The sequence below is a fragment of the Lasiodiplodia theobromae genome (genome assembly GCF_012971845.1).
Source record: "Lasiodiplodia theobromae strain AM2As chromosome Unknown scaffold_21, whole genome shotgun sequence".
Taxonomy (NCBI): domain Eukaryota; kingdom Fungi; phylum Ascomycota; class Dothideomycetes; order Botryosphaeriales; family Botryosphaeriaceae; genus Lasiodiplodia; species Lasiodiplodia theobromae.
In genome coordinates this window covers 705,128-729,611 of record NW_023336419.1, presented here as the reverse complement: position 1 = coordinate 729,611, position 24,484 = coordinate 705,128, and the positions used below count along the sequence as shown (strand labels likewise).

Here is a 24,484-nt window from a genome sequence, read left to right as displayed (position 1 = left end):
TTACCTCTGCTCGCCTACACGCACGTCCTGACACACCTGGCTTGGGTGCCTCTGTGCAATCATGCTTGACCCGCGCTGCATTGGACGGACAGGGAGACCTGCCATGGCTATGCGATGACCTACTATACCCCGATACTCACTGGATGGCTTCAGCCAGACGTCTTTTGGCAGCGCTCATGACCCATGATCTCTTCTTATCGGACGTGCTCGGCGTAGTCTTGGACGATATGCCGGCGCGAGCGACAGCTCCGCCGGCTTTCGCTATTCTTCGCCCTCCTATTCGTGCTGGAGCCTTCCGGAGACCCCCCAAAAAAAGTTTTAAAGCCTGCATTTAATGGACTCTTTGAATTTGGAAATGATGCGGACGTCTGGGATGATTCTTAAGCAGACGCAGGATAGGGAGTTGCCGGAAGTTAATTGATGGTGACGGTGAGCGTCTCGAGCACGGATGCCTGCCTCGAGTACTTCGTAGTCGTTGGACCCCTCTTTGTACTGGTAGTTCAGCCCTCTTCTTCTGCAATATCCACGATCGAATACACATTCAAACTTGTTGCGCATTGCATGAGCCAAGCGTGCGGCGCTCGCTGGTGCCGGACGATACATGGAAGGGGCAGGTGAGGATGGAGAAGCATAACTAGGATCTGCTGCCAGGGCCCAGGATAAGCCCAATCAGGGCGGTGTGGTCTCCGCTGACAGCCGTCACGTGCGGCGCCCTGGGGTAGGCGCGACCGCCGGCGGCGCTGTAGCGCGGCGCAGCCCCACCATTCGGACGTCGCCGCCCAGCGCGCGCGACAGCTCCATGCCGCATCCGCACGGGTCGCAACCGGCCGCCCCTCTGATAAGACCCTTTGCCGATTACACTTCTCCATTTGGCGCATGCCTAGATGCCGCATTCCGCAGCCCTCGCGCCGCCCTTTTTTTTCTCTTCTTCGTACTCTTCTCCTTGTTGATACCCCGTCGACTGTACCTTCCTTGTGTCTCTTCTGTCCGGAGAGCCAGCTGCTCTCTTTCTCCTTATTATCTAGCCCCGCGAACAATAGCTAGGCGCGGAAAAAAGAGATTTTGAGACAGCTCCTATTAATCTTGCCGTCCGCCGTCAAAGAAGCAAAACGTCGCCACCATGGCACCCGGCCTCGTCGAGCCCGCCGTCCCCGCTCCCTCCGCCTCCGCCCTCGCCTCCGTAACCGCCGAGTACGACGACACTTTGCGCTTTTACCTGAACGGTACGCGCGTCGTGCTCGACAATGCCGACCCGGAAGTTACACTGCTCGAGTACCTGCGCGGCATCGGCTTAACTGGTACGAAGCTTGGCTGCGCCGAGGGCGGCTGCGGCGCATGCACCGTTGTTGTTTCGCAGTGGAACCCGACCACCAACTCCATCTACCACGCCAGCGTGAATGCCTGCCTGGCGCCGCTGGTCAGCGTTGACGGTAAACATGTTGTGACGGTCGAGGCGCTGGGAGACCCCAGCAAACCGCATCCGGTGCAGGAGAGAATCGCGAAGATGAACGGAAGTCAGTGCGGCTTCTGCACCCCCGGAATTGTCATGGTATGTACGCGTTGTCCATGGCGCGCCTGGGTGCCGTGGAGGTTCGGCTGGCGGGTTATCGTGAAGTGTTCCGCGACAAAGCGCTGGATTGCTAATCAGGTGGCGAGTAGAGTTTATATGCCCTGTTGCGAAACAACCCCGAACCATCCGAACACGACGTCGAAGAGGCCTTCGATGGCAACCTCTGCCGCTGCACTGGATACAGGCCAATCCTGGATGCAGCACAGAGCTTCAGCGCAAAAAGTCCGTGTGGGAAGGCAACGGCTAACGGCGGCAGCGGCTGCTGCATGGAGAAGACGAATGGGGGTTGCTGCAAGAATGGCACGAATGGTGTAAACGGTGTGAATGGGGATGCACAGCCGGTCAAGCGGTTCACCCCTCCGGGGTTTATCGAATACCAGCCAGATACTGAGCTTATCTTCCCACCCGCATTGCGGAAGCACACGTTCAGACCCCTGGCTTTTGGCAACAAGAGGAAGAAGTGGTTCAGGCCGGCCAGCCTGCAACAGCTGCTGGAGATCAAGAGTGCCTATCCGTCCGCCAAGCTTATCGGTGGAAGCACCGAAACGCAAATCGAGGTCAAGTTCAAGAACATGCAATATACAGCCTCTGTGTTCGTTGGAGACGTCCCCGAACTGAGACAATATTCGTTCAATGATGATCACCTCGAGATTGGTGGAAATGTCGTTCTCACAGACCTTGAGAAGATTGCCAAGGAAGCCCTGGAGCACTATGGAGAGACCAGAGGCCAGCCTTTTGCGGCGATTCTCAAACAGCTCAGGTATTTTGCTGGAAGGCAGATTCGCAACGTGGGAACGCCTGCTGGAAACCTTGCAACCGCATCGCCCATCTCCGACTTGAATCCCGTCTTTGTCGCAACAAGGACGACACTGGTCGCCAAGAGTCTGAAAAAGACCACCGAGATTCCGATGGCTGAGTTTTTCAAGGGATACAGAACAACTGCTCTCCCTCCGGATGCCGTCATTGCCAGTTTGCGGATCCCAGTTGCTAAGGAGAAGGGCGAATACCTCCAAGCTTTCAAGCAGGCTAAGAGGAAAGATGACGATATCGCAATCGTCAACGCTGCTCTGCGCGTCGAGCTCAGCGATGCCTACACGGTTGACTCGATAGATCTTGTATATGGCGGTATGGCCCCGACAACTATTGCCGCAAAGAAAACAGGCGAGTTCCTCCACGGCAAGAAGTGGACAGATCCGCAGACCCTCGAGGGTGCCTTCAGTGCGCTGGAGGAAGACTTTGACCTGCGCTTCGGAGTGCCCGGTGGCATGGCAACATATCGAAAGACGCTTGCACTCAGTTTCTTCTACAAGTTCTACCACGAGGTCCTCGCCAAGCTCCAGGCGGAAGAGGCAGAGATCGACAAGCAGGCTATTGGAGAGATCGAACGCCAGATTTCTTACGGTAAAAAGGACCACGGTGCTGCCGAGAAGTACGAGCAGAAGATTCTAGGAAAGCAACGTGAGCATGTTGCTGCTATGAAGCAGGTCACCGGTCAAGCGCAGTACACGGACGATATCCCCGTCCAGAAGAACGAGGCTTACGGCTGCCTGGTCCTCTCCACGAAGGCGCGTGCAAAGCTTCTAAGCGTGGATCCTTCCCCTGCACTCGATTTGCCTGGCGTCATCGACTGGGTCGACCACACTGACCTGCCCAATGCCAAAGCAAATTGGTGGGGAGCTCCCGTGTGCGATGAGGTCTTCTTCGCTGTCGATGAGGTTTTCACTGCTGGTCAGCCGATTGGCATGATCTTGGCTGATTCTGCCAAGCATGCCGAAGCTGCAGCCAGAGCCGTCAAGGTCGAGTACGAGGAGCTGCCCGCTATTTTCACCATCGAGGAAGCTATTGAGAAGGAGAGCTTTTTCGAGCATTACAGGTACATCAAGAAGGGGGATACCGAGGAAGCTTTCAAGAACTGCGACCATGTCTTCACCGGCGTTGCACGCATGGGTGGCCAAGAGCATTTCTATCTCGAGACCAACGCATGCGTTGCTATACCAAAGCCCGAAGATGGTGAGATGGAGATCTGGAGCAGTACGCAGAATCCAACTGAAACGTGAGTCGCTACCTCGATAAGCCTGCAAATAGTATTGAAATGCTAACAACACACAGCCAAGCCTATGTTGCTCAAGTCACCGGCGTTGCTGCTAACAAGATCGTCGCCAAGGTTAAGCGCTTGGGCGGTGGCTTTGGAGGAAAGGAGACTCGTTCCATCCAGCTTGCGGGCATTGCCGCCGCGGCTGCAAAGAAATGCAAGCGTCCCGTGCGCTGCATGCTCAACCGTGACGAAGACATAATGACTTCCGGCCAGCGTCATCCTTTCTTGGGCCGGTGGAAGATTGGCGTCAACAAGGACGGCAAGATTCAAGCGCTCGACGTGGACATCTTCAACAATGGTGGATGGAGTCAGGATCTCAGTGGTGCCGTCGTCGACAGAGCTTGCTCGCATGTTGATGGCGTCTACAGCATACCAAACGTCTACGTCCGTGGAAGGGTTTGTAAGACGAACACCGTGTCAAACACTGCCTTCCGTGGCTTCGGTGGGCCGCAGGGCATGTTCATTGCTGAAAGCTACATCGAAGAGGTTGCCGACCACCTGGGGATGCCTGTGGACGAGTTCCGCAAGATCAACATGTACCAGCCTGGCGATCGCACCCACTTCCACCAAGAGCTGAAAGATTATTACGTCCCACTCATGTACAAGCAGGTCGTTGAAGAGTCTGATTACGAACGTCGTCGCAAGGAGGTGGATGAGTTCAACAAGACGCACAAGTGGAACAAACGCGGTCTCTCCATTATTCCGACCAAGTTTGGCATTTCTTTCACCGCACTCTTCCTCAACCAGGCTGGTGCACTAGTCCACATCTACCACGATGGGTCGGTACTGCTAGCACATGGTGGTACAGAAATGGGTCAGGGCTTGCACACCAAGATGACAATGATCGCAGCCGAGGCGCTCGGCGTTCCGCAGGACAATGTCTTCATCTCCGAAACGGCTACCAACACCGTCGCAAACACATCCTCCACCGCAGCATCGGCATCATCTGATCTGAACGGCTACGCAGTTTGGAATGCGTGCAAGCAGTTGAACGAGCGTTTGGCGCCGTACCGGGAGAAGCTTGGGCCTGAGGCCACCATGAAGGAGCTCGCACACGCCGCTTACTTCGACCGTGTCAACCTCTCCGCCAACGGCTTCTACAAGACCCCGGATATCGGCTATATCTGGGGCGAGAATACCGGACAGATGTTCTTCTACTTCACTCAGGGAGTCGCTGCCGCCGAAGTAGAGATCGACACTTTGACGGGCGATTGGACCTGTCGCCGTGCTGACATCAAGATGGACGTCGGCCGCTCCATCAACCCGGCCATCGACTACGGTCAGATCGAGGGCGCGTTCGTGCAAGGCCAGGGTCTCTTCACTACCGAGGAGATGCTGTGGCACCGCGCGTCCGGCCAGATCTTCACCCGCGGTCCTGGCGCGTACAAGATCCCCGGCTTCAGAGATATCCCGCAGGAGTTCAACGTTAGTCTGTTGAAGGACGTTAACTGGGAGAACTTGAGGACCATCCAGAGATCGAGAGGCGTGGGCGAACCCCCGCTGTTCTTGGGTTCGGCCGTCTTCTTCGCCATCAGGGACGCACTAAAGGCGGCGAGGAAAGAGTTTGGGGAGGAGAGCTTGCTCAGTCTGCAGAGTCCCGCTACGGTGGAAAGGATCAGAGTGAGCTGCGCTGATCCCATTGTAAAGAGGGCATGGGTCGAGCCGAGGGAAGGTGAGAAGAGCTTCTTCGTCAGCATCTAAGGAGCTTTGCTTTTGGCTTCTTCCCTGGTCGAATGCAAGCGCCTAGTTATGATTATGTTATATTTGATGCAAAACAAATTCACCACGTAACAAGATTTATGATAACGAACTGAACACAACGGTCGTCGTTCGGTGAGACCACACGAAAATTCATGCATGGTCGGATTGCTGCTGTTGGCATATGGTGATTTTGTGTTGCAAGTCAATAGATATAAAAGTTTTGCCCAGCACTCATACGACAGACATTGCGTAAGTCATGATTAAGCATTACACTGATCGATTTCTCTACCTGATTAGTGCAATTCCAGGCTTTCGTTCCCCTTGACTAATATCCATTCCCATGCTCCCCCGCACCATAACCATCTCTTGGGTGAGGATCCATGGTTGAGCGGCAAACGATTTTGGTCTGATGGGCTGCTGGAGGTAGTTGCTCTCAGCATTGTACTGGCGAACACAAAGACGAAGGCCGGAGGGGACATACAGGAGAGTTTATCTAGGCGCTGTTCTGTTTTGATCTTCATAGTCAGTTTAGCTGAATCATACAAGGCGCTATAAAGCCTGATGGCAAAGCGGCGGTCTTTTATATGCAATTGGAGTCGGTACATACCTTGGCCCTGAATAGAACTGGAAATGGAAGTGCTGGACTGCCTTTGGCTGTCGATAGTGTCTTTTCGTGGTATTTATAAAGGGCAAACTTTCTCGTAAATCGTTGGGGGAAATGGAAGTGAATAAACTGGGGTTGAACAGAATAAGCTTTTATGCCGGCTGACAATAAAGTAACAAAAGGCCCACAGGGCCCAGCCAGGCAACACTGATCCCCCTCAAAGTCCGGAAACATGGTGGTGTGAGCATCACGGCCGCTATGACAAAGGGTAACCACATGCACATGGCTCGTGACTTCCTGCAAGACTAGAGCTAACCGGACAGTCCATTTGCTGAGAAATTGAATGTCGCCTTCGTACCCAATGAGTAAGTTCCCTTTGTCAGCCACTAAAGAGAGACCACGCCTTTTCAAGTATTGCTTTGCAATGTTTCATGCAGTTCTCACCCAATGTGTTACTTGCCGACCCACCTCAAAGACCCACGTGTCTTCGTGTAGGTTCTGAAGACCATTCTGGCCTCGACTCAACCATCCGAGACGGTGGTTTCGGATCTTGCGGAACATCTTATGTGATCTTTGAGGTAAGAAGAATCAAAATAACTGGTAGTCTGAGTGGTCTAGAAGGTCGCTGTTTCATAATTGTCTCGGATGGTTCCAGTAAACAAACTTTAATGTGGCAGCGGTTCTGGCCACTCGGAAGCAGTGTTCATCGTGTTTTACTTTCTAGAGTAGCCGATAGCCCATCCTTAGCAAAAATTCCTTCACGTCTTAAGCTAAGTCATATCAATCTGATGACTAGAAATCTTAAAGAGCCTAGTCTTGGCGCCGTGACTGATTTTATTTTTTGGTCTGAATTGAAAGAGTAAATGGCTACGGAAGAAGACAACATCATTTATACTAGTGAAGAAAGCCTACAAATTATACAGCGCTGAGATTCATGCACATTTCTATTTGTAGAAAGCTATTGAAGACTACATTACAAGTACATGTAGTTTACTTCGCACTCTTATATTTAGTAAAAGCATTTCGAGGCTGCCTTTATGGCTAAATACTACATTATAATCGGGGTAGTGCTCCAGGTTGGCTGATGTTGTCTTTCCATGAATGAATAACTAAAAAAAATATTATTCTTCACAAATAGTCAGGAGAGAAACGGGGGAAAACATAATAAGGCTGGGCGAAATGTAAGCCTTTCTGCTCGACGGTAGTACAGAAAGTAGCAGGGGCACCGTCATACTTAGGCGGAAACGCCGAGTAGTATGAAAGCTTAAAGACGCAGTAGTATAAATCTCAATAAAAGATTAAAGTTACACAGTCTATCAATCAGTATCTAGCCGTTGGACTAAGAATATCACTGTTAACACATCACTTTGGTGTTATTACTACTGATAGCTGAGGATATCAGAAAACATCTAATTTTAATAGTGAGGTCCCATAACTAAAGCGGTCATTTCTAGCTAGTCCACTGTTGGTTTCCACGCCTCTTAGCACCATGATTTGCATATCCATCGCCCTGAATCTCTTACCGATCGAGGCTATGGTTTGAGTTCTTGCTCAGGCTCAGAATATTTGAAAGTTACTGGAGGCATGCTCAGGCTACGCCGGTGGCTAGACGTTATTTCATAACCGTGAGTACCTAAGCAGAACTATGGGATGAGATGTTTATGCTTACTAACGAGGGATCTAGGGCAAAGGCGTACTGGCTTATGGAGATGTAGAAGGTACACGCACTGGTTGATGAGCGGGAGGTACTGAGCCGGAGACTGAAGGGAAAGAAAAAAAAAACCCTCAAGGATCAAGACAAGCTCCTCTTTTTATGCTCTTCGATAATAGCCAGCGAAGCTCATGCAGGTGTTGGCACAAAATTTTACCACAGCCTAGAATATGATATTGTAGTATAAGCTGTCTGAACATTGGAAACTTCTAACGTGCATGAGGGGTATGCCACGCGTGATAGCCTACCTTCAACAACTTGTACGCAAAGTAACCAATAGGAATGTTTCTTAGGTGGTATCAAGATGCGCCATGTCGCCCTTCTCATGTCCCTTCAAGGCTTGACGTGCAAGCTCTAGATGCTACTGATTTTGAAACTATCTTGCTGTAGTGTAGGAAGGCGGGGTATCTGGCACATGCGCAGAAGCCAAGACACGTATCAGGCTAAGATTGGTGCCATTTGACCGCCGCAATCCTGCATGGTGCTACCATGCAAGGATTAATAAGCGTGTGGTCTCTCTGTCAGATTATTAACCGCAGGTTTAATGGTCTGGACCATTTTCCATTGCTGAATTTGTTGCCAATCATGCTTGATCACGTCTCTGACATCGGATAGGATCCCACCAGCTCAGCATTTGAATTGAAGGATCAGCCTTGGCTCCACACGCAAAGAAGCGGTCCCCGCGCACGAAATGCTCGGCCAGGCCGAAGTGGAAGGATACGTCTATGGTATAAAGGCTACGAGCCCGACTGTCAGTGCGCGGCCTTTGCATCGACCTATCAGGATAGATAGGATGGAGAATTCCAAGTTTACTCGTACAAAGCGCAATTACTTACGGCGGACGTTGTCGCAGTCTTCATGCACTTTCCAAATAATGAGAGCGGCACAGTCGGGAACGGGAAAATTGCCATGAGCTTTTCAAAGATTTCAAAAGGCTTCGCAGATTCCCTGCCTGCCTACTAATCACACAGACAACCAACGTTCAAATAAATGCGAAGGTAGTACATAAGTGCTAGCGGCAAAGAAATATCAATCAGCTGAGGCCACAAAGTAGCTAGCTTAATCGCGTAAACAGATAGGTTTCGCGCTTACGATCAACGGGCACTTGTGTGAGACCAATAAATCACGCCAAATCCGACCTTGAAATGGGCCACAGTTGAAGAAGTAGTAACCAGGAGTATTCATGTGGCATAAAGTCTAGAGCGTGGAGGAAGGGACACTACGCTAGTCCTGAAGAAACACTAGTGGCACAAGGTCAAGCCCCAAAACCTGTTGACCTTGTGCCGCTAAACCGGATTCGGCAACACCACATCCCCGCCTCGTCAACCTCATCCATTCGTCCACAACACACCTGAAACTCGCACATTCGTTCGATCATGGGCAGGGCCCGCCACACTTCGGCCGATCTACTAACTCTAAAGAGCAGTTTGACTCAAGTCTCGTCAGAGCGGGCGGTATGAGAAAACCACCGGATCAGCGCAGGAGGGGTTCCCGCTAGTTAACTGCTAGACCAGGCCTTATCGCGCGCCCAAGAGCTCATACCACGCACGTCTGATGAAAAACTCGCCACCGTGAAGAAACAGATTCCTCAGCTCAAGCGGAGCATCGCCGCGCTTGCTCGCCAATTAGGCATGTTGTCCAAGGCCGTTGATAGAGAACAACAGCTCCGCAAGAGCCTTACAACGGCTAATTCGGATTCGGCTGCATCGAATGCAACCGAAAGCTCATCTGGCTTCTACCATGGTCCTGTCAAATTTGGGCTGTCGCAAATGAAGGAGGCATTTGTGCCAACCATTTACAAGGTTCTGGAGAGCTTCCCGGACTGCAAACATCTCGGATACTGTAAAGTTCGCCTTGATAGAGATGTGCTACGCGGCGTAGATTACATGGCCATGAGAAGCTACACCGTCAGCGAGCTTAAAGGCCATCAATCTGCTGCTGTCATCCTCAAACCTTGGAATGGGCACAAGAAAATGGTGTGCTCCGTTTTCATCGCTACCAGAAAGGACGGTCACCTGGTCTCAGACTTCACGTTCGAGGATATGCAGGTAGCCGAGGATACAGCAGATCTGAACGGGCGGGACCTCTTCTGCTCCACAGTCGAGGATGCCTCGGAAAGCACTCAGAAACCGTATCTGGTCATACCCACCGAATGCACACCCGAATGGAGAACTTCTGCTGGCCTGCCACCAGAGCCATACGTTCACTGCGGTGATCAGCTGACCTGCACTGCTGGTAGGATTGTTGGGATCCACACGGCGTACGAATACATAAGCTCAGCAGCCCAGTCTGCCACTGGAATTCACGTCGAAGACGCATTTCTTGGATCCGCAAACGTCGTCCTCGCCGGCGCGCCTAAAGTATGGTTGATAATCTCACCCAAATATCTCGAGGCATTGGAGGCCAAGATGGAGAAAAAATTGGCAAAAGGCTCACGCCGGTTACTCCCTTGCTCGCAGTTTGTACGCCACTTGAACGCGCTTCTCTCTCCGAAGCTGCTTGACGAGTGGATGATCCCGTACCAAATTGTATCTTGCAGTGCTGGCGAGATGATTATCACTCTGCCCGGCGCTTACCACCAAGTCGTCAATGCCGGTGCGAATTACGCCCAAGCAATCAATTTCGCCATGCCTGACTGGTCCGGACCGCCCGATGGATATAGATTCTGTGGAAAGGGCTGCGCACAAACCGATCCGCCCACCGCTGAGCACTTTGAAATTCGGGCGGGTAAGGGCACTACAGGGCATGAAGATGAGGGGGGAGAGGAAGGAAAAGAAGATGAAGAGGACGAGGATGGTGAAGAGCGAGAGGAGCAAGAAGAGGATGACAGTAACGAGTGCGAGAAGACAAGAGCATCAGGCACCGACAGCATCAATGTATTGTCAAACGCACTTGTCAGCCTAAATATGCCGACCATGGAAGCAAATATGTCCGGATCTGATCCTTTCAAGACACTACATTCCTACATGGCTATCGAGTTAACAAATCCTCGCAAACGCAATGCATCACTCATCAGTGCCAACAACGAAATTGAAGACGATGACGGCATAAGAGATGAGGGCAACGACAGCTCTTCTCAGGCATCAACTGAAATTGCCGCAGATCCACTCAGTCAAGTGCTTCAGCCGGAAATTAACTACTGGAGAGATTGCGTTTTCCGTGCCGCGCAGGGCGGGGGTTTCAATGCCGATGCCATCCTCCAAGCTCTCCAAAATGCCCCTACTACCCAGCCAGCCGTAAGGGTATTAAGAACTTTGCAATGCATCTGCGAAATTGCCAACGTGTCTTTGCTCCTGAATATCAGGCAACAACTTTTAACGGACTCCGCCGCAGCAGCAGCCGTGGCCCCGCCAGTTACAACAGACGAAGACAACAACGGCGGTATGCATATGCTACTGCAACTCCACTACACCATTAACACCCTCCGCACTATATCTTGGGTTGCTCAATACACGCTTGCATTCCAGCAAGTAATGTATTACCAGCATTTTGAATCCATGGTTCAGAAGAGACAATTTCAGGCAAAAAGAGCAACGAACCAGCGGAGGAACAACAAAAAGCGCCTCATCAATACAAGCACCTCAGCGCAAGTGCACAATGAGCCACGACGCCCTATACGAATGGACGTTATCGTAAAACAAGAGATCGTGGATGCTGTGACGAATCAGGGAGTCAGCAGGCGGGTGGCCGAGGAAGATTTCAAACAGTATCACCAGCGCGGCAAGATCCTCCACTTGCTCCTTATCTCAGCAAACCCAACTTTATTGGCTTTGTTCCCGCTTCTAGAAAGTGAGGAAAGACCGCCGTCTCTTGACCTTATCGCGTATGAGCCGCCGGGTGGTATTTCGGACGCAATAAGAAGAGACCTGACAAGGCCGATCGATCCTTCGTGGTAAGCCTTTTTAAACCCGATGAAGGCACAGAACCATAGGCTAATGAACTGCAGCTTCTTCAATCTCAATCTCACTTTGTCCGCGTACTTCGGCCAGCAATTCTTTACAGCCCGTCCTGAATTAAAGGATTCCTATGCTGACGATGGCAATAATCACATTAAGCCATCCAGCCTTTGCCTCGCAACACTCTCCGAAGAGGAAATACGCTCAACACGACCATCGGAAATTGGGCGGCTATTCAAGCCACATTAAACTCGTAGGAGTGCACCTTTGACTGAACTACTTAGTTGTGCCCTCCATAGCCGGTGTTCGTTAAGAATAAACATCTCACCACCTCGCCCGAAGCAGAAATTTGCAGCTCCACCACCGACAAGGATTCGTCCTAAAAGTACTCCTCCAGGTGACCAAATATTGACCCCGTCTGCACAGCCACTATAGACATTTCCTTCCATGTCACACTTTATACCGTCTGGGACACCATTGTCTGCGAAGGCGAATAATCGTCGATTGATCAAGAATGGTTGGCTGTGACGACTTGCTACATCAAAAGCATAGCTAGGACAGGTCAGCATGAAGCACCATTGAAATCATTTTCAGAACTGACATGGTAGAAGCTTTGCTCGCGTCCGTGGAGCCATTACCGTTGACGAAATCGGTGTCCGTGACATAAACGACACTTTCGTCAGGCGAAAAGCAGATGCCATTGGGTCGTCCAAAACCATCGGCCATAGCACGAATCGACCCAGTCGCCGGATCGAAGCGATAGACCTGACTGGGTAGGGTAGGTGGTGGTCTGTAGCCCTGATTGTGGCCATATGGAGGGTCCGTGAACCAGATGCTGCCATCCTGGCTCACAACCACATCATTCACGGAGTTGAAGGGACGGCCGTGGAAATCGGTCAAAACCGGGTTGACCGCGTATGGTGGTGTTCGAGACATGGAGAATAAGCCGCTGGGTTGGGTCATCGAGCCTTGGGCGCAGAAAAGAATGTCTTCCCCGTAGTTCACCCCTCCATTTCCCATGGCGATCTCAGGACAATGGATCTCTTCCAAGGATACAGGAGGCCCAAGGGTGACCTTGCATATCTGGACCTTCTGGCTGCCATCTTCGTCGTGGTACCGGTTACTCGTGATGAAAAGCTCGTTCGTCGATGGAATGAAAACGCCCGCCTCATGGGCAAAAGGATACGAGTCGACAGTCAACAACAGTTCCAGTGACGGGTCTGTGCCCTGGATGCGAAGGAAAGCCTTGTCGTGAACACGCCACGATGCATCTGGGCTCTTCTCCGTGGCCATGTTGAAGCCGATGACACAGTCGGACACAAGTGCGGGGTAAGTGGGTGATGCCGGCTCTAGATATTAAGAAAACTGCTGTAAAACTAACGCGAAATATTTTCAGTTACTTGTTCAGTATCCTGTGGGGGTCCGACGTTGCATGATCTTCACGCACGAGTTCCACATCCGGTAATTCCTGTCGGAGTTACCTCTTTTGGAAGCATCGAGTATACGCCAAGCCAGGCGCAAACTGTTGATGCATGTCTTGTGGGGGCTTCTATATTGGAAATAAGTATCACGGAGACCGGAGTATGGGGTAGTTGCTCAGAGGAGCATGCCGAGCAAGAATCAAAACCGTCTTGCTTGGGAACAGGTCACTCTCTGGATATCAAACCAGCTTGTCATTCTCCCTACCCATTTCGATTTTCATTAATCTTTATCACACGGAATTATTTCCTCTCCTTCTCAAAGAATGGCCTTGCGATTGCTGAAGGGAAAGACAGCCTGTATTACTGGCGGCACAAATGGGATCGGTCGCGCAATCACACTCGAATACCTCAGGCAAGGTGCCAACGTAGCCGTCAACCATCTCGGCCTCCCCGGTGATGAGCAGCATAAGCTCAGCCTGATTGAAGAAGCCGAGAATCTTCGCAAAGCTGCCACTCAGGAGGCTCCGGCAGGACAGCTCATTGAAGTCGCTGGCGATGTGACGAAGCCAGAAGCGAGCAAAGCGCTCGTAGATGCGGCCGTCAAGAAATGGGGCGGATTGGACATATCTGTTGCAAACGCTGGAATCGCCAAGCCGGCGGAATTTCTTACGTAAGTTATCCAATACTGTTGGCTCAGAAAGCATTGTTGACAGCATCATACCCAGGCTCGACAAGCAGCTCTTTGACCAGACGATCCGCGTCAATATTAATGGGGCGTTCTACTTTTGCCAGGCAGCAGCCAACCAAATGGTAAAGTAGGGTCGCGGGGGTTCTATCATTGGAATTTCTTCAATTAGTGCTCTTCAGGGCGGACGTTTGCAAACTCATTATACCCCGTCAACGGCAGCCGTACTTTCTATGATGCAGTCGATGGCGGTCGCATTGGCAAAACATAGGATCAGATGTAATGCTTTGCTTCCAGGGGCCATTCGCACTCCCCTATCACACGAAGACCTCCAGAACGAAGAGAAGCGGAAGTACCTCGAGCAGCGTATTCCGATGGGAGTGGGCAAGCCACAGGATATAGCGGGGCCAGCCGTGTTCTTGGCTTCTGAGCAACTTAGCGGTTACATGACAGGAGCTCAGGTACTGGTGGATGGTGGCATGTATGTAAACCTGCAGTAGCACGACTCTTTTACCTTGCAGATAGTAAACACCATCCAATTTTCGGGCTAAGAAGTCACTTGTATGAGGGGATATGATCGGCATTATTACTGGATGCAGTATTACCGGAAATGTTGCACTGTTCTGTGGGGTTCCTCAGTTCCGCACCGGGTCTCCATTCGGAAATCCGGCACACTGAAACGAGCAAACATGTAGGGACTGCGCTTTATCTCCAAACGCTAGGCTTAGTTTGATTTATGGATGCTGTTACCCCGCGAAACCAGGTCCCGGAAATGGTGCATGTTGCGCGCTGCCCCATTTGGAAAGAGCTGCATCGTCTTCTGAATACCCCACGCTGTGCGGGCAACATGCCAAATGCGATGGCGTCAAATATTCAGCGTCTCCGAACATCGTCGATATACAGGCAGCGTCAAGCTTTCAAGCAACACTCGATCGAACAGCTAACGACGCGCGACACCCGATAGCAGATCCAACGACAATGCGGCCGGCTCAGTGGACCAGGACCATGTCCAGAATTGCCAATCCTGCGATTATGCGGACGAGACTTATCGCCACCCCACCTCTGTCTCAGAAGCTTGGCATGAGAGAAATAGCGACTACAACGTCTGGGTTAGGGCGATACCCGCGTAGAACTGTCACGTTGAACACTGGACACATTCTGCCTTCAATTGGGCTGGGGACTTTCCAAGACCCCGACGAGCAGGAAATGTCCGTCTACACTGCTCTGAAATGCGGCTACCGACACATCGACACGGCGCACAAGTCCGTCTTTCCTCATCGCCCTATCTGCACGTTGCAAACTAACGGCCATGGTTCTTTAGCTACGGCACCGAAGAGCAAGTGGGACGTGGCATCAGACGGAGCGGGGTTCCACGCGAGGAGATCTTCATCACGACGAAGCTTTGGTGCAACGCCCACCATCCCGATGATGTCGAGCCCGCCCTCGACGATTCGCTCAGGGACCTGGGTGTTGACTATGTCGACCTCTACCTCATGCATTACCCTTGCGCCTTCAAGCGTGGCTCTGACTTGATGCCATCCCGGCCTGACGGAAAGATCATTCCCGATTCAACTGATTTTGTCGACACGTGGAAGGCCATGGAGAAGCTGCTCGATACCGGTAAAGTCAAGGCAATCGGTGTGTCCAACTTCAGTCAGCTTGAAATAGAGCGCATTTTGAAGGAAGGTAGCGTGGTAAGTAAACTGCGAGAAGAGACAAGGTCATTACCGCTGACCTTGCAGGTCCCGGCCATCCACCAAACGGAGATGCACCCGTATCTGCAACAAAAGGATTTTGTCGATTGGCATGAGAGCAAGGGCATCAAGATCATACAATTCAGTCCTAGCGGTAATCTCAACGCATTTTACCGCAACGTGGAGTGGGCCAAGGACATAGCGAAAATGACGCGCCTGATCGACCACCCTGTCCTCCTCGAGATTGCCAAGAAACATGAAAAATCACCCATTCAGATTGCTCTAGCCTGGGGTGTCGTCAATGGACGGTGCTTGATTCCAAAAAGCACGATAGAGTGGCAGATTCGGGAAAACTTGGAGGCCGATTCTATCCCGCTCGATGAGGAAGATTTGAGCAAAATCGCGCAGATGGATCAGAAAGCAAGGTTCAATGACCCAAGTGACGTGTTTGGATACAAGTTGTATGTTGGGCTCGAGGGGGCTGCTGCTTAAAAGTGACGGATGCCTAGCTGGTTACCTCAATACTTCATCAAATTGTAGAATATCCAGTGTCAATCTCGTCCTTGCTATATGATCATAACCACATGATTCTACTGCCAGCTGAGCAGGATAATAGCAATCACGAACATCAAGATTAGAGGGGGGAGTAAAATTTGAAGAACACAGATAAAGCCATGAAACCAGAAAGTAGGCTGAGGTTGATACTCTCACTCAGGCTTTACCACTTGAAAGTACAACGTCCATGTAGTGACTTGTACGTTCTGCAACCACCTCAACGCCTTCTTCAAGGAGTTCAGTAAATGGTATCTTGTTGATCTTTTGCCCAACAAGCCCGTAGTATCCCTCCAAGACATCCCGGTTAACGTTGACCTTTGTGACGCCAGCCGCAATCAATCTCCGCGTCAGATCATCGGGGAATCTGTTGAAACCGTGAAGTGCAACAAAGACACCTCTCGATGAGACAATTTCATGGATTCTGGCTAGTCTGCGGAAGCACCAAGAGTCAGCAAGACAAGCAAGAAGCTTGTTCTTGATTCCCAGAGTGAAAAAAGATCACCGAGAGAGCTCAATAGAGAAGGAGGCATAGGAAATGGTATGAACAAACCTGTCCCATTCAATAACAATCCCCCTCGGCCCATATTCCCCGTGAACGTTTCCGACCGCTGGAGCGAGGGTGTCGACACCCGTATCAACAAAAGCCTGCGCCTCCTCGTAGGTGGTCATCTCTCCACTCAAATCTGCCGTGTCCGAGATTCCATCCTCACCCCCTTCAATCCGGCCAGGTTCAGCTTCAGTTGCCTTCCCCTTGGCATGGCAGTACGCAACTAATTCCCTTGTCTTGGAGAGGTTATCTGCCTTTGAGTGGTGTGACATATCGACCATGATTGAGTCGAAGGGCAACTCGCAGGCTTCTTTCACTATCTCTTCGTCTTGACAGTGATCGAGATGCACGGCTATGGGCACGCTCGCCTGATTGGCAGCTTGAGCAGCCGCATGAACGAGGATGCCGTTCGAGAAGCGGATTGACCATGGGAAAAGTTGGATTATCAGAGGCGACCTTTTTCGTTCGGCGGCCCTGACGACGCCCAGGATATGCTCCATGCTGTACCTGAAGCTTAATCATCAGAAACTGTCTCTCTTGCTCGGGTATTTGGGCTGGATATACACTATGGCAGCCAGCACCCCATAATGGCCGTGAGCTGCTTTACGTAGAATCTGAAGGGTTTTGTTGTCCTGAAGGTTTGATGCTGCCATAATTGATTGGTATGTCGTCAATGCTGAACGAGCAGGCAGTGTCGAACGTTTATCGCACCCAGCTGTAGACAACCTTGGAAGGATTTGTAATTACTGCGACTACAGGTCTCGTCAGCGGCGGGGTCAGTGCTCAGATCTCTAAGAGAGGAAATCCAGGATTTTTGATCAGAATATTGCGAGTGAGAACGCTTTTCCGAGAGGCGCGCAGGATGAGCCTCTCGTACCACCACCTGGTTCCCAGAACAGTAACTCCGTTAGGTGGGGTAGGACGGAGATCGTGCGGGAACCAATCGTAGTAGATTTCCCCTGTAATGCAGAGCATACTGGCCCGTTCAGCGGAACTTCCGTTTCAGGAAAAGAGGGGAAAACGGATGGCGGGGCACTCCCCACCTCGGCGAGCATATGTCACTGTCAAACGGGATTGGTAATTTGTGGAAGACATAACAATATGGCACCCTGAGAGCTTCATAGTCACTATCAGCCAGTCCATTGTTCCATCTGGAACATCTACTCGTCGTCTTTCTCGCATCTTACACCAGCAAAACATGGCTCAACCGGAGGTAGGTTTTGTCGGTCTTGGAGCCATGGGAGGCGGGATGGCGAAACAACTCGTTACAAAAGGCTTTCCCGTCAGTTGCTATGACATTTATCCTCCGTCCATCGAAAAGCTCGTTCAGGCGGGCGGCAAAGCTGCCACAAGCCCTGCCGATGCCGCTCGAGCTGCTGATATGTTGGTCGTAATGGTGGTAGGGCCGGGTCAAGTATCAGCGGTGCTATTCGACAAAGACACTGGAGCTGTCCACGGGTTGCGGCAAAACGCTATCATCATCATCACCTCAACCGTTCCGCCAGAGTTTTGCGAAGAAGTGCAAGGCCGGCTGCACGGTGAATTTGGTCGTCGCGATGTCACGTTGCTCGACTGTCCCGTCTCAGGCGGCACGACTGGTGCAGCGGCAGGAACGTTAACCATCTTCAGCTCTGGGACAGACGATGGCCTGGATAAGGCTCAGCCGGTGCTCAAGGGCATGGGCACGAAGCTGTGCCGGATCCCGGGGGGTATCGGCTTTGGATCTAAGGCTAAGATGTGTCATCAAATCCCCCCTGAGGTTCAAATCGCTCTATCGAATGAGGTCATGGCCTTCGCAGCAAAAGCAGGACTAAACACCCAGGCGACCTTTGATGCAGTTCAAGCTAGTGATGGATGGAGCTGGGTCAACGGAAATCGGATTCCACATATGCTGGAAGGGGACAAGAGCGTCTATTCCGCAGTCCCAAACAGTCTGAAAGACTCTGTCAGTCCGCCCTTTTAATTAGAGATAGCCGTGCTGACGATATTCGCTCACCCAGTCGATCATTGTCAACTATTCACGGCTCGTGGACTATCCAGTCTTCCTCACCGCCACCGCCGAGCAAGTATACAAGGCCGGCATTAACGCGGGCTGGGCCAAGGATGACGATTCGACTCTCTGGCGTCTGTACCTTTCCGGCTATCCCGATGACACGGTGCACCAAATGACGAAACCGGGATGCACTTTGATTCCCCGTCAAGACGCCGTTTCAGTGCAAGACATCATCAACATATTCGTTGGCACCCACCTCGCCACATGTGCCGAAACCATGGGTTTCACCGAGGCCGTTGGCCTTGACACGGCTGTCATGTACCAAATCTTCAGCAAGGCCGCCGGAGCCAGTACGCAGTTCATTGAGCAGGTGCCCAAGATGAAGAAGCCAACCTGGTCCCTACGCGATGTCCCGGAAGCCAGGGACATCCTTAAAAGGATGGCAAGTCGACCGCGAGTCAAAAAGAAAGTTGTGTTTCCACTAACGGTGAAGCAGGAATTTTCAATGGTCAAAGCGAGTTCAATAGGTGCGGCGATGCCTATTGCGGCTGCAGCTGTGCAGGTTTTGAAGCAGTCTCTTCAGTAGACCGGCCGTAGCTGGAATACAAAACGTCTCACGTCATTGCCGTCGTAGCCCCCCCCTCTGCCCCCGGTATGCTGTATCGATTCACAATGCCAGTATCGTCAATCGTGACCACCCTGCGCAGATCATCGTCATCACATCCTATCCTGTGGCCATCAGACTCACCATGCATGAATGCTAGCCGTTTCCGTTCCAGAAATCCGATGACGAATTCCACCCCGGTAAAATATTCCGCTTGCTCCCTGAGAACTTATGGTATATGTATGAAATTGTCTAGATATTTTGCTTCTATGTGATACTACTATGGCTCAAGATCCTAAGATAGCATATGTCGGTGCCATTAGAACTGCAAAGTCCGCTGACGAAATTCAACCACCTCCACCAAACAGGCTCGACCGCGGCGGTGCCGGCGTCCCAGACTGGCCCCGCACAACCACCGAGCCTTGTCGCCCTTGCAAAGGCGAACCGACCATCGCCCGATCAGCAACAACCGAACTCTTCGCACCATCCCTCGAGGCCCGCGCATCCTTCTTGCGCCTCTTCGGCGACGGCGGCGAAAAGCCTCCGAGCTTCCTCAACGCGCCTCTGCCTGGCCTGCCGAACAGCTGCTCCGGCCTCTCCAGCGGCGCCATCTGGCGCTCGCCCACCGCTTCCGCCGGGTCGACGGCCAGCAGGCGCGCGCCCTTGATGATGTCGGTGATCTTCTGGTCGTCCTCCAGCGTCTTCGCCTCCAGGTGCTCGTTGCGCGTCATGGCCTTGGACCGCTCGAACATGGCCTCCTCGATGGTCCCGCTGAGAATTAGCGTCTCGACGTAGACGGGCTTGGTCTGGCCGATACGATGGGCACGTTTGACAGCCTGCGCCTCAATGCTCGGGCGGCAGACGGGGTTGATGAAGTAGACGCGCGAGGCCTGGTTGACGTTGAGACCCAAGGCACCGAGGCGGACGTCCATTAAGAGCACTCTGAGCGTTGAGTCTTTGTCAAAGTTGACGATGTACTTGGAACGAAGCTCGTTCGAGATACCCTTCGAGTAGATCTCATGGGGGACGCCGAGCACGTCGAGACATTGAGCCATGTAGTACGCTGCATTGTCACCGTCGTAGAAGATGAGGATCTTTTCGTCTTTGTAGTACGTCATGACTTGCTCGAGGAGGTATGTTAGCTTGGCAGAGACAGTCCCAATGATCTTGGTCTTGCTCAAGGGCGAGTCGCTACTGAGCTCGATACCACTGTCCCTAGGGCGTTTTCGTGGCGTTTCATCAGGAGCTTTCTTCTCCGTTTTTGTTTGTCTGCCATTCCGTTAATTTCATGCAGAGACCATCGGGGGACGCGAATACTTACTTCAAGTTCTTCTTTGCCGAAGCAGATGTGTTCTTCCCAGGCTTTCGGCTATCTGGCTGCCCCGGCGCCACGTGCTGTTTTGATGGTGCATGAAGTCTGGAAACATTGACTTCTACGTGAGTGCTCGAGGACGGTAATCCCATCTTCATAGCCTCTCCTTCGACGGCGTTGGATTTCTTGTCATGCATCTCAGCTGCGCGGTATGCATCCAAAGAAGCAGCAACGCCGGCAGCTTCAAACCCTTCCATTGGATCATTGCCCAATCTCTCATTTATGTGGGCCTGAGCTTGAAGCAGTTGCGCAACACCATACAGCTCCGGAGGTTCTTTGCCGAGTGACCAGGCATGTGAGGTGTTGCCGGGCCAGGAGTCCACAAAGAGGCCAATCTCGTGCGTGGCACTCATGGCTTTCCAATTGTTTGATGCAAGAACGAACTCTTCCGCGAACTCTATACAGTCCGTCAGAAGCTTTCTGTCTTCTTCTAAGCATTTCGTATCTTCTTTGACGAGGTATTTGCATCCGTGTTCGATTGCATTTCCGATGTCTTTCTCACTGAACCCTGTCCAGAAAAAGTTACTTTGGCGAAGGTTGGTGATGAGTTGGTTCCGAGCTTGTTGGCTGCGGGGATGGAATAGGTAATCAATGTCTGTCCTTTCCGACGTGACGGCATTCGCTGTCAAGACAAGAACGAACAAGTTCGCGGAAACTTTATCGTAGAAGCTTGGCTCAAGCCTAACGACCCGGTGAGTAAGAGGTGGTAATATCAAATCTCTTTCAACATCGAATGGTTGGGTCTTGATAATGAGTTGCTCCAAGGCCTTCTTCATGCATTGTGAATACGCGTCGAAGGTACGGCGCTTGTTACCTTGATCCACATGCCTGTACACATGATCCATCCAGTCTGCCCGTTCTTCGTAGTTCGTTTCTGCCCAGGGTCTGACCTGAAGGAAATGGGTTGCAAGCTGCCCAAGGCTCTTCGAGGCCCCTGTGCCGCGCGAGTCTTCATCGCCGTAGCGTTTCCGTTGCTGAAGAACAACATCTCGCAATGTCTGAGCGTCATTCTCAACGCCCATACCAGGTGACTCATTTGATGCGAGGTCCACCTCAACTCCGAGTAGATCGTCCTTAGCCGGAGTTCCGGAAATTACCCAGCGTCGCTCCGCCTTGACCAGCTTCTGTGCAACCAACACAGCGTTTGAGGTTGGCGACGAGAAATTATGCCCTTCGTCGATCATGATCCTTAGCCAATGCAGACCCTTCAACGGCGAATCATGAAGGTCCTCTTGTTTCAGGCAGGTGCAGTTTCTGGTTCTTGTTGCACCGATGTACGGGCATTGGCATGAAAGTGGAACACTGTAAGACGGTCGACGGCCTTTCTCGTCCGAGCCATCGCGAAATTCGGCTTCAAATCGCGTTCGACTGAACAAGACGAGGTCGTAGGTAATTAGTTCCGGCGGCGGTGGGAGAGGTATCCGAGCATTGTCCATGACTAAAACTTTCAAGTGACCTTCTTCCACGTGCTTCTCTAATTCTGATTGCCATTGGTGCAGCAGATTTCTGGGAACAACAACGATTGTTCCGCTACACATGGTCATTTTCCGAGGTGCTGGGAGGGCTGTTTTTCGATTGAAGCGCACGGGCTCGGCAGGAATCTCGTAGCGCGGGGGATTGTAAGTAAGGGCTTTAATGCATTCAGTCAGCTCTTCACCGGTCTCTTCTTCGTGACGAGCCATCGCGGCCTTCCAAGGGACTGAATGGCGTCCGGTTGCTGCTGCCGCCATCTGAACTAGCGAGCTAACCTTTGATCGTATCGGAGGGCCTTCTTGGTACTCGGGAGGAATCTTTGGGAGATGATGCCTCGTAGCTAAAATGAGACTGATAGCTATGATGGTTTTGCCTCTACCCATGCCCTCGGCAAGAATTCCGGAACGGTTGCTTTCGTACCAACGAGGGTTTCGGAGGAACTCGACATCCCGAGGGCAGTAGTAAAATTCTTGTCCGTCAGGTGCTTTGCGAATCTCTAAGCGTGGATCGAGATGGAGCTCTTGGGAAGCTTCACGCTGAAGCATCAAAGCAGTCGACCGCGCTTGAAAGGGATAAAGTGTCGCTTTTAAGCCCGGGATGTTCATGTCCAGAACGTCCTGCATGGCTGCTTTTGCGTATGGGTCTTCCACCTTCTCAGGGTTCGGAGCTGGAGAGGGTAGAGTGTTGAACAGATAGAACAATGATAAATTTTCCGGAGTAGCCCAAGGGTCAAATTTATCGCTTGCTGGCCCAGACTTCTCGGGAGGATGGCCAGCCCACACGGCTGCAGAGACGTTTAATTCTTGGACAACCTGTGCAAGGGCGGTCCTCGCCTTTTTGAGACTGCGGTCGATGAATCGGCGAGCGATGTCATTGGGAACAATGAAAACCCTTAGAATGGTGGAGCCGCATGCAGATGTTGTGCATTGGACACGAATCCATCTTGCTTCCAACAAGGTGGCAACGGCGTGTTGAAGACCAGCGCCGAGGCTGGTGAGGCTTCTTGCTTGGAGAGCATCGAATTCTGACCAACATCCGAGAAGTCCATTATCGCATGACTGGCCGAATGCGACGAGCGACCCAAGTGGGATATAATTCCGCAAGTCAGTGAGGATGGCCTGCTCTTCTGTTAATTTGGTAGATGTGGCAACCGAAGCAGGTGAGGTCGAGGTAGACGTCGCCGGTGTTGGAGCAGATGAGGCACACTTTGACGGCACTGATAGCGCGTCATCCTCATCAAAATCGTTCGCAGTGTCCATGATACCCATTAGATGTTTTTCACCCTTCCCCGGGTGGGTGCAGCGGACACGTGCTGATCCCGGCGCCACGGATCTTCCGCCGGATGAAGACGTTGAATGAGCTTTCAGTGTCGAGGCTCATAGTATTCGGCCGCCAGAATTGCAGGTTTCACGCAGCGGGCGGCTGCGTCTGAGATGAGCGCGACGGAGGGTTCAGGCAGAAGCGCGTACCGGTACCGTAGCGCAGGCCACTCTCCAGTCCCGATCAGGAATAGCGTGGCTGACAAAGCCCCACGTTATCTCTCCAACGGCTGCTAGCGCTCTTCCGTACCACACCGACACCCACTGCACGCCTTGGTAAAAGCATGAGCTTCTTCTACATCCACTCACGCATAATGACTGCTCAAAGACGTTTTCTGCCCAACTGAAACCCCAACTTCGAGACTTCAGAAAGGCAACTAACTACAAATTGCTCTCTCGAGCACGCTAAGACGATGGAGCAAATGCAACATAAAGGCGAAAGCTTAGCAGCGAGTCCTTCCATGGATGCTGTCACTATGGTGACACTGCTAGGCGATATCTTACGTTTGTGCGTCTCGCTCTTCACCTTCATGCATGTCAATCTGTTGACTTTTCAAGGCCTGAGGAATGTTTAGCCGTGGCGTTTGTGGTTTTGAACAGATACCAAAAATTTCAACGTCAACAAGAGAGTCCTCCTAATTTTGACGATTACGTTCGTCTTTTGGAACCTGTATGCATTTCGTTGTCGAGCTGCTAATTCCAATGTAGATGATCGCACTTGCCTGTTTGTCCATAGCATCCAAAGCGAAAGAATCTCCGCGCAGAGTAAGAGACTTTCTGCTGCCAGCATGGCGATTGATGCACCAGGGAACATCTGAAATGACTCTGGAATGCCCATCACCCACTTACGATTCACTCCGATCCGCCTTTGTCCGAACCGAGCTCGTTCTGTTGCGTGTCTTGAAGTTTGAGTTACGCATCTCAACACCATTTGACTTCTTACCTGGCTATCTGGGCGAAGCGATGGGTGACTTTGGTGGCTACGACAGCTGTGCAGATGCAGATGTAGCCTTTGATAATCGGAGCAAGGAAAAGAAAGAGGCACATCGGATTGCTGACCTTATGGAAACTGGTATCGCAAAAGATTGCAAGGCGAGAACTCTCGACGCGTATGTAAAGAAGCTCTGTGGAGGGAGATCATGCACTGACCTCTGTGTAGATGCAAGGATTACCAGCTTGCGAATAACTTCCCCAACAAGGCCGTCGCTGCTGCGTGCATCTACACCGTCCTAAGGGATCGCGGA

General features: G+C 51.8%; 7 protein-coding genes across 7 annotated transcripts; 5 read left to right on the top strand and 2 right to left on the bottom strand.

The window, feature by feature from the left end:
- Window positions 1-1,120: 1,120 nt before the first annotated feature.
- On the top strand, window positions 1,121-5,366 carry LTHEOB_7262 (Xanthine dehydrogenase; the record flags this gene model as incomplete). The annotated part of the gene is made up of 3 exons (XM_035516609.1): window positions 1,121-1,549; window positions 1,660-3,623; window positions 3,680-5,366. The coding sequence occupies 3 exons, from the start codon at window positions 1,121-1,123 to the stop codon at window positions 5,364-5,366; spliced, it is 4,080 nt and encodes a 1,359-aa protein (XP_035371709.1).
- Window positions 5,367-9,312: 3,946 nt separating this feature from the next.
- Window positions 9,313-11,099, top strand: LTHEOB_7261 (Transcription factor jumonji aspartyl beta-hydroxylase protein; the record flags this gene model as incomplete). The annotated part of the gene is made up of 3 exons (XM_035516608.1): window positions 9,313-10,041; window positions 10,141-10,917; window positions 10,986-11,099. 3 exons carry the CDS (start codon window positions 9,313-9,315, stop codon window positions 11,097-11,099), a joined length of 1,620 nt encoding a protein of 539 aa, XP_035371708.1.
- A 1,030-nt stretch (window positions 11,100-12,129) lies between these two features.
- Window positions 12,130-12,870, bottom strand: LTHEOB_7260 (SMP-30/Gluconolaconase/LRE protein; the record flags this gene model as incomplete). The annotated part of the gene is made up of 1 exon (XM_035516607.1): window positions 12,130-12,870. One exon carries the CDS (start codon window positions 12,868-12,870, stop codon window positions 12,130-12,132), a length of 741 nt encoding a protein of 246 aa, XP_035371707.1.
- Window positions 12,871-13,321: 451 nt separating this feature from the next.
- On the top strand, window positions 13,322-13,817 carry LTHEOB_7259 (uncharacterized protein; the record flags this gene model as incomplete). Its single annotated transcript, XM_035516605.1, has 2 exons — window positions 13,322-13,668; window positions 13,724-13,817. 2 exons carry the CDS (start codon window positions 13,322-13,324, stop codon window positions 13,815-13,817), a joined length of 441 nt encoding a protein of 146 aa, XP_035371706.1.
- Window positions 13,818-14,661: 844 nt separating this feature from the next.
- Window positions 14,662-15,869, top strand: LTHEOB_7258 (Aldehyde reductase; the record flags this gene model as incomplete). The annotated part of the gene is made up of 3 exons (XM_035516604.1): window positions 14,662-14,945; window positions 15,005-15,377; window positions 15,426-15,869. 3 exons carry the CDS (start codon window positions 14,662-14,664, stop codon window positions 15,867-15,869), a joined length of 1,101 nt encoding a protein of 366 aa, XP_035371705.1.
- Window positions 15,870-17,677: 1,808 nt separating this feature from the next.
- LTHEOB_7257 (Ketose-bisphosphate aldolase class-ii-like protein) lies at window positions 17,678-19,058 on the top strand (the record flags this gene model as incomplete). Its single annotated transcript, XM_035516603.1, has 2 exons — window positions 17,678-18,424; window positions 18,480-19,058. 2 exons carry the CDS (start codon window positions 17,678-17,680, stop codon window positions 19,056-19,058), a joined length of 1,326 nt encoding a protein of 441 aa, XP_035371704.1.
- A 365-nt stretch (window positions 19,059-19,423) lies between these two features.
- Window positions 19,424-21,992, bottom strand: LTHEOB_7256 (Snf2 family helicase; the record flags this gene model as incomplete). Its single annotated transcript, XM_035516602.1, has 2 exons — window positions 19,424-20,345; window positions 20,398-21,992. 2 exons carry the CDS (start codon window positions 21,990-21,992, stop codon window positions 19,424-19,426), a joined length of 2,517 nt encoding a protein of 838 aa, XP_035371703.1.
- Between the last annotated feature and the right edge of the window lie 2,492 nt (window positions 21,993-24,484).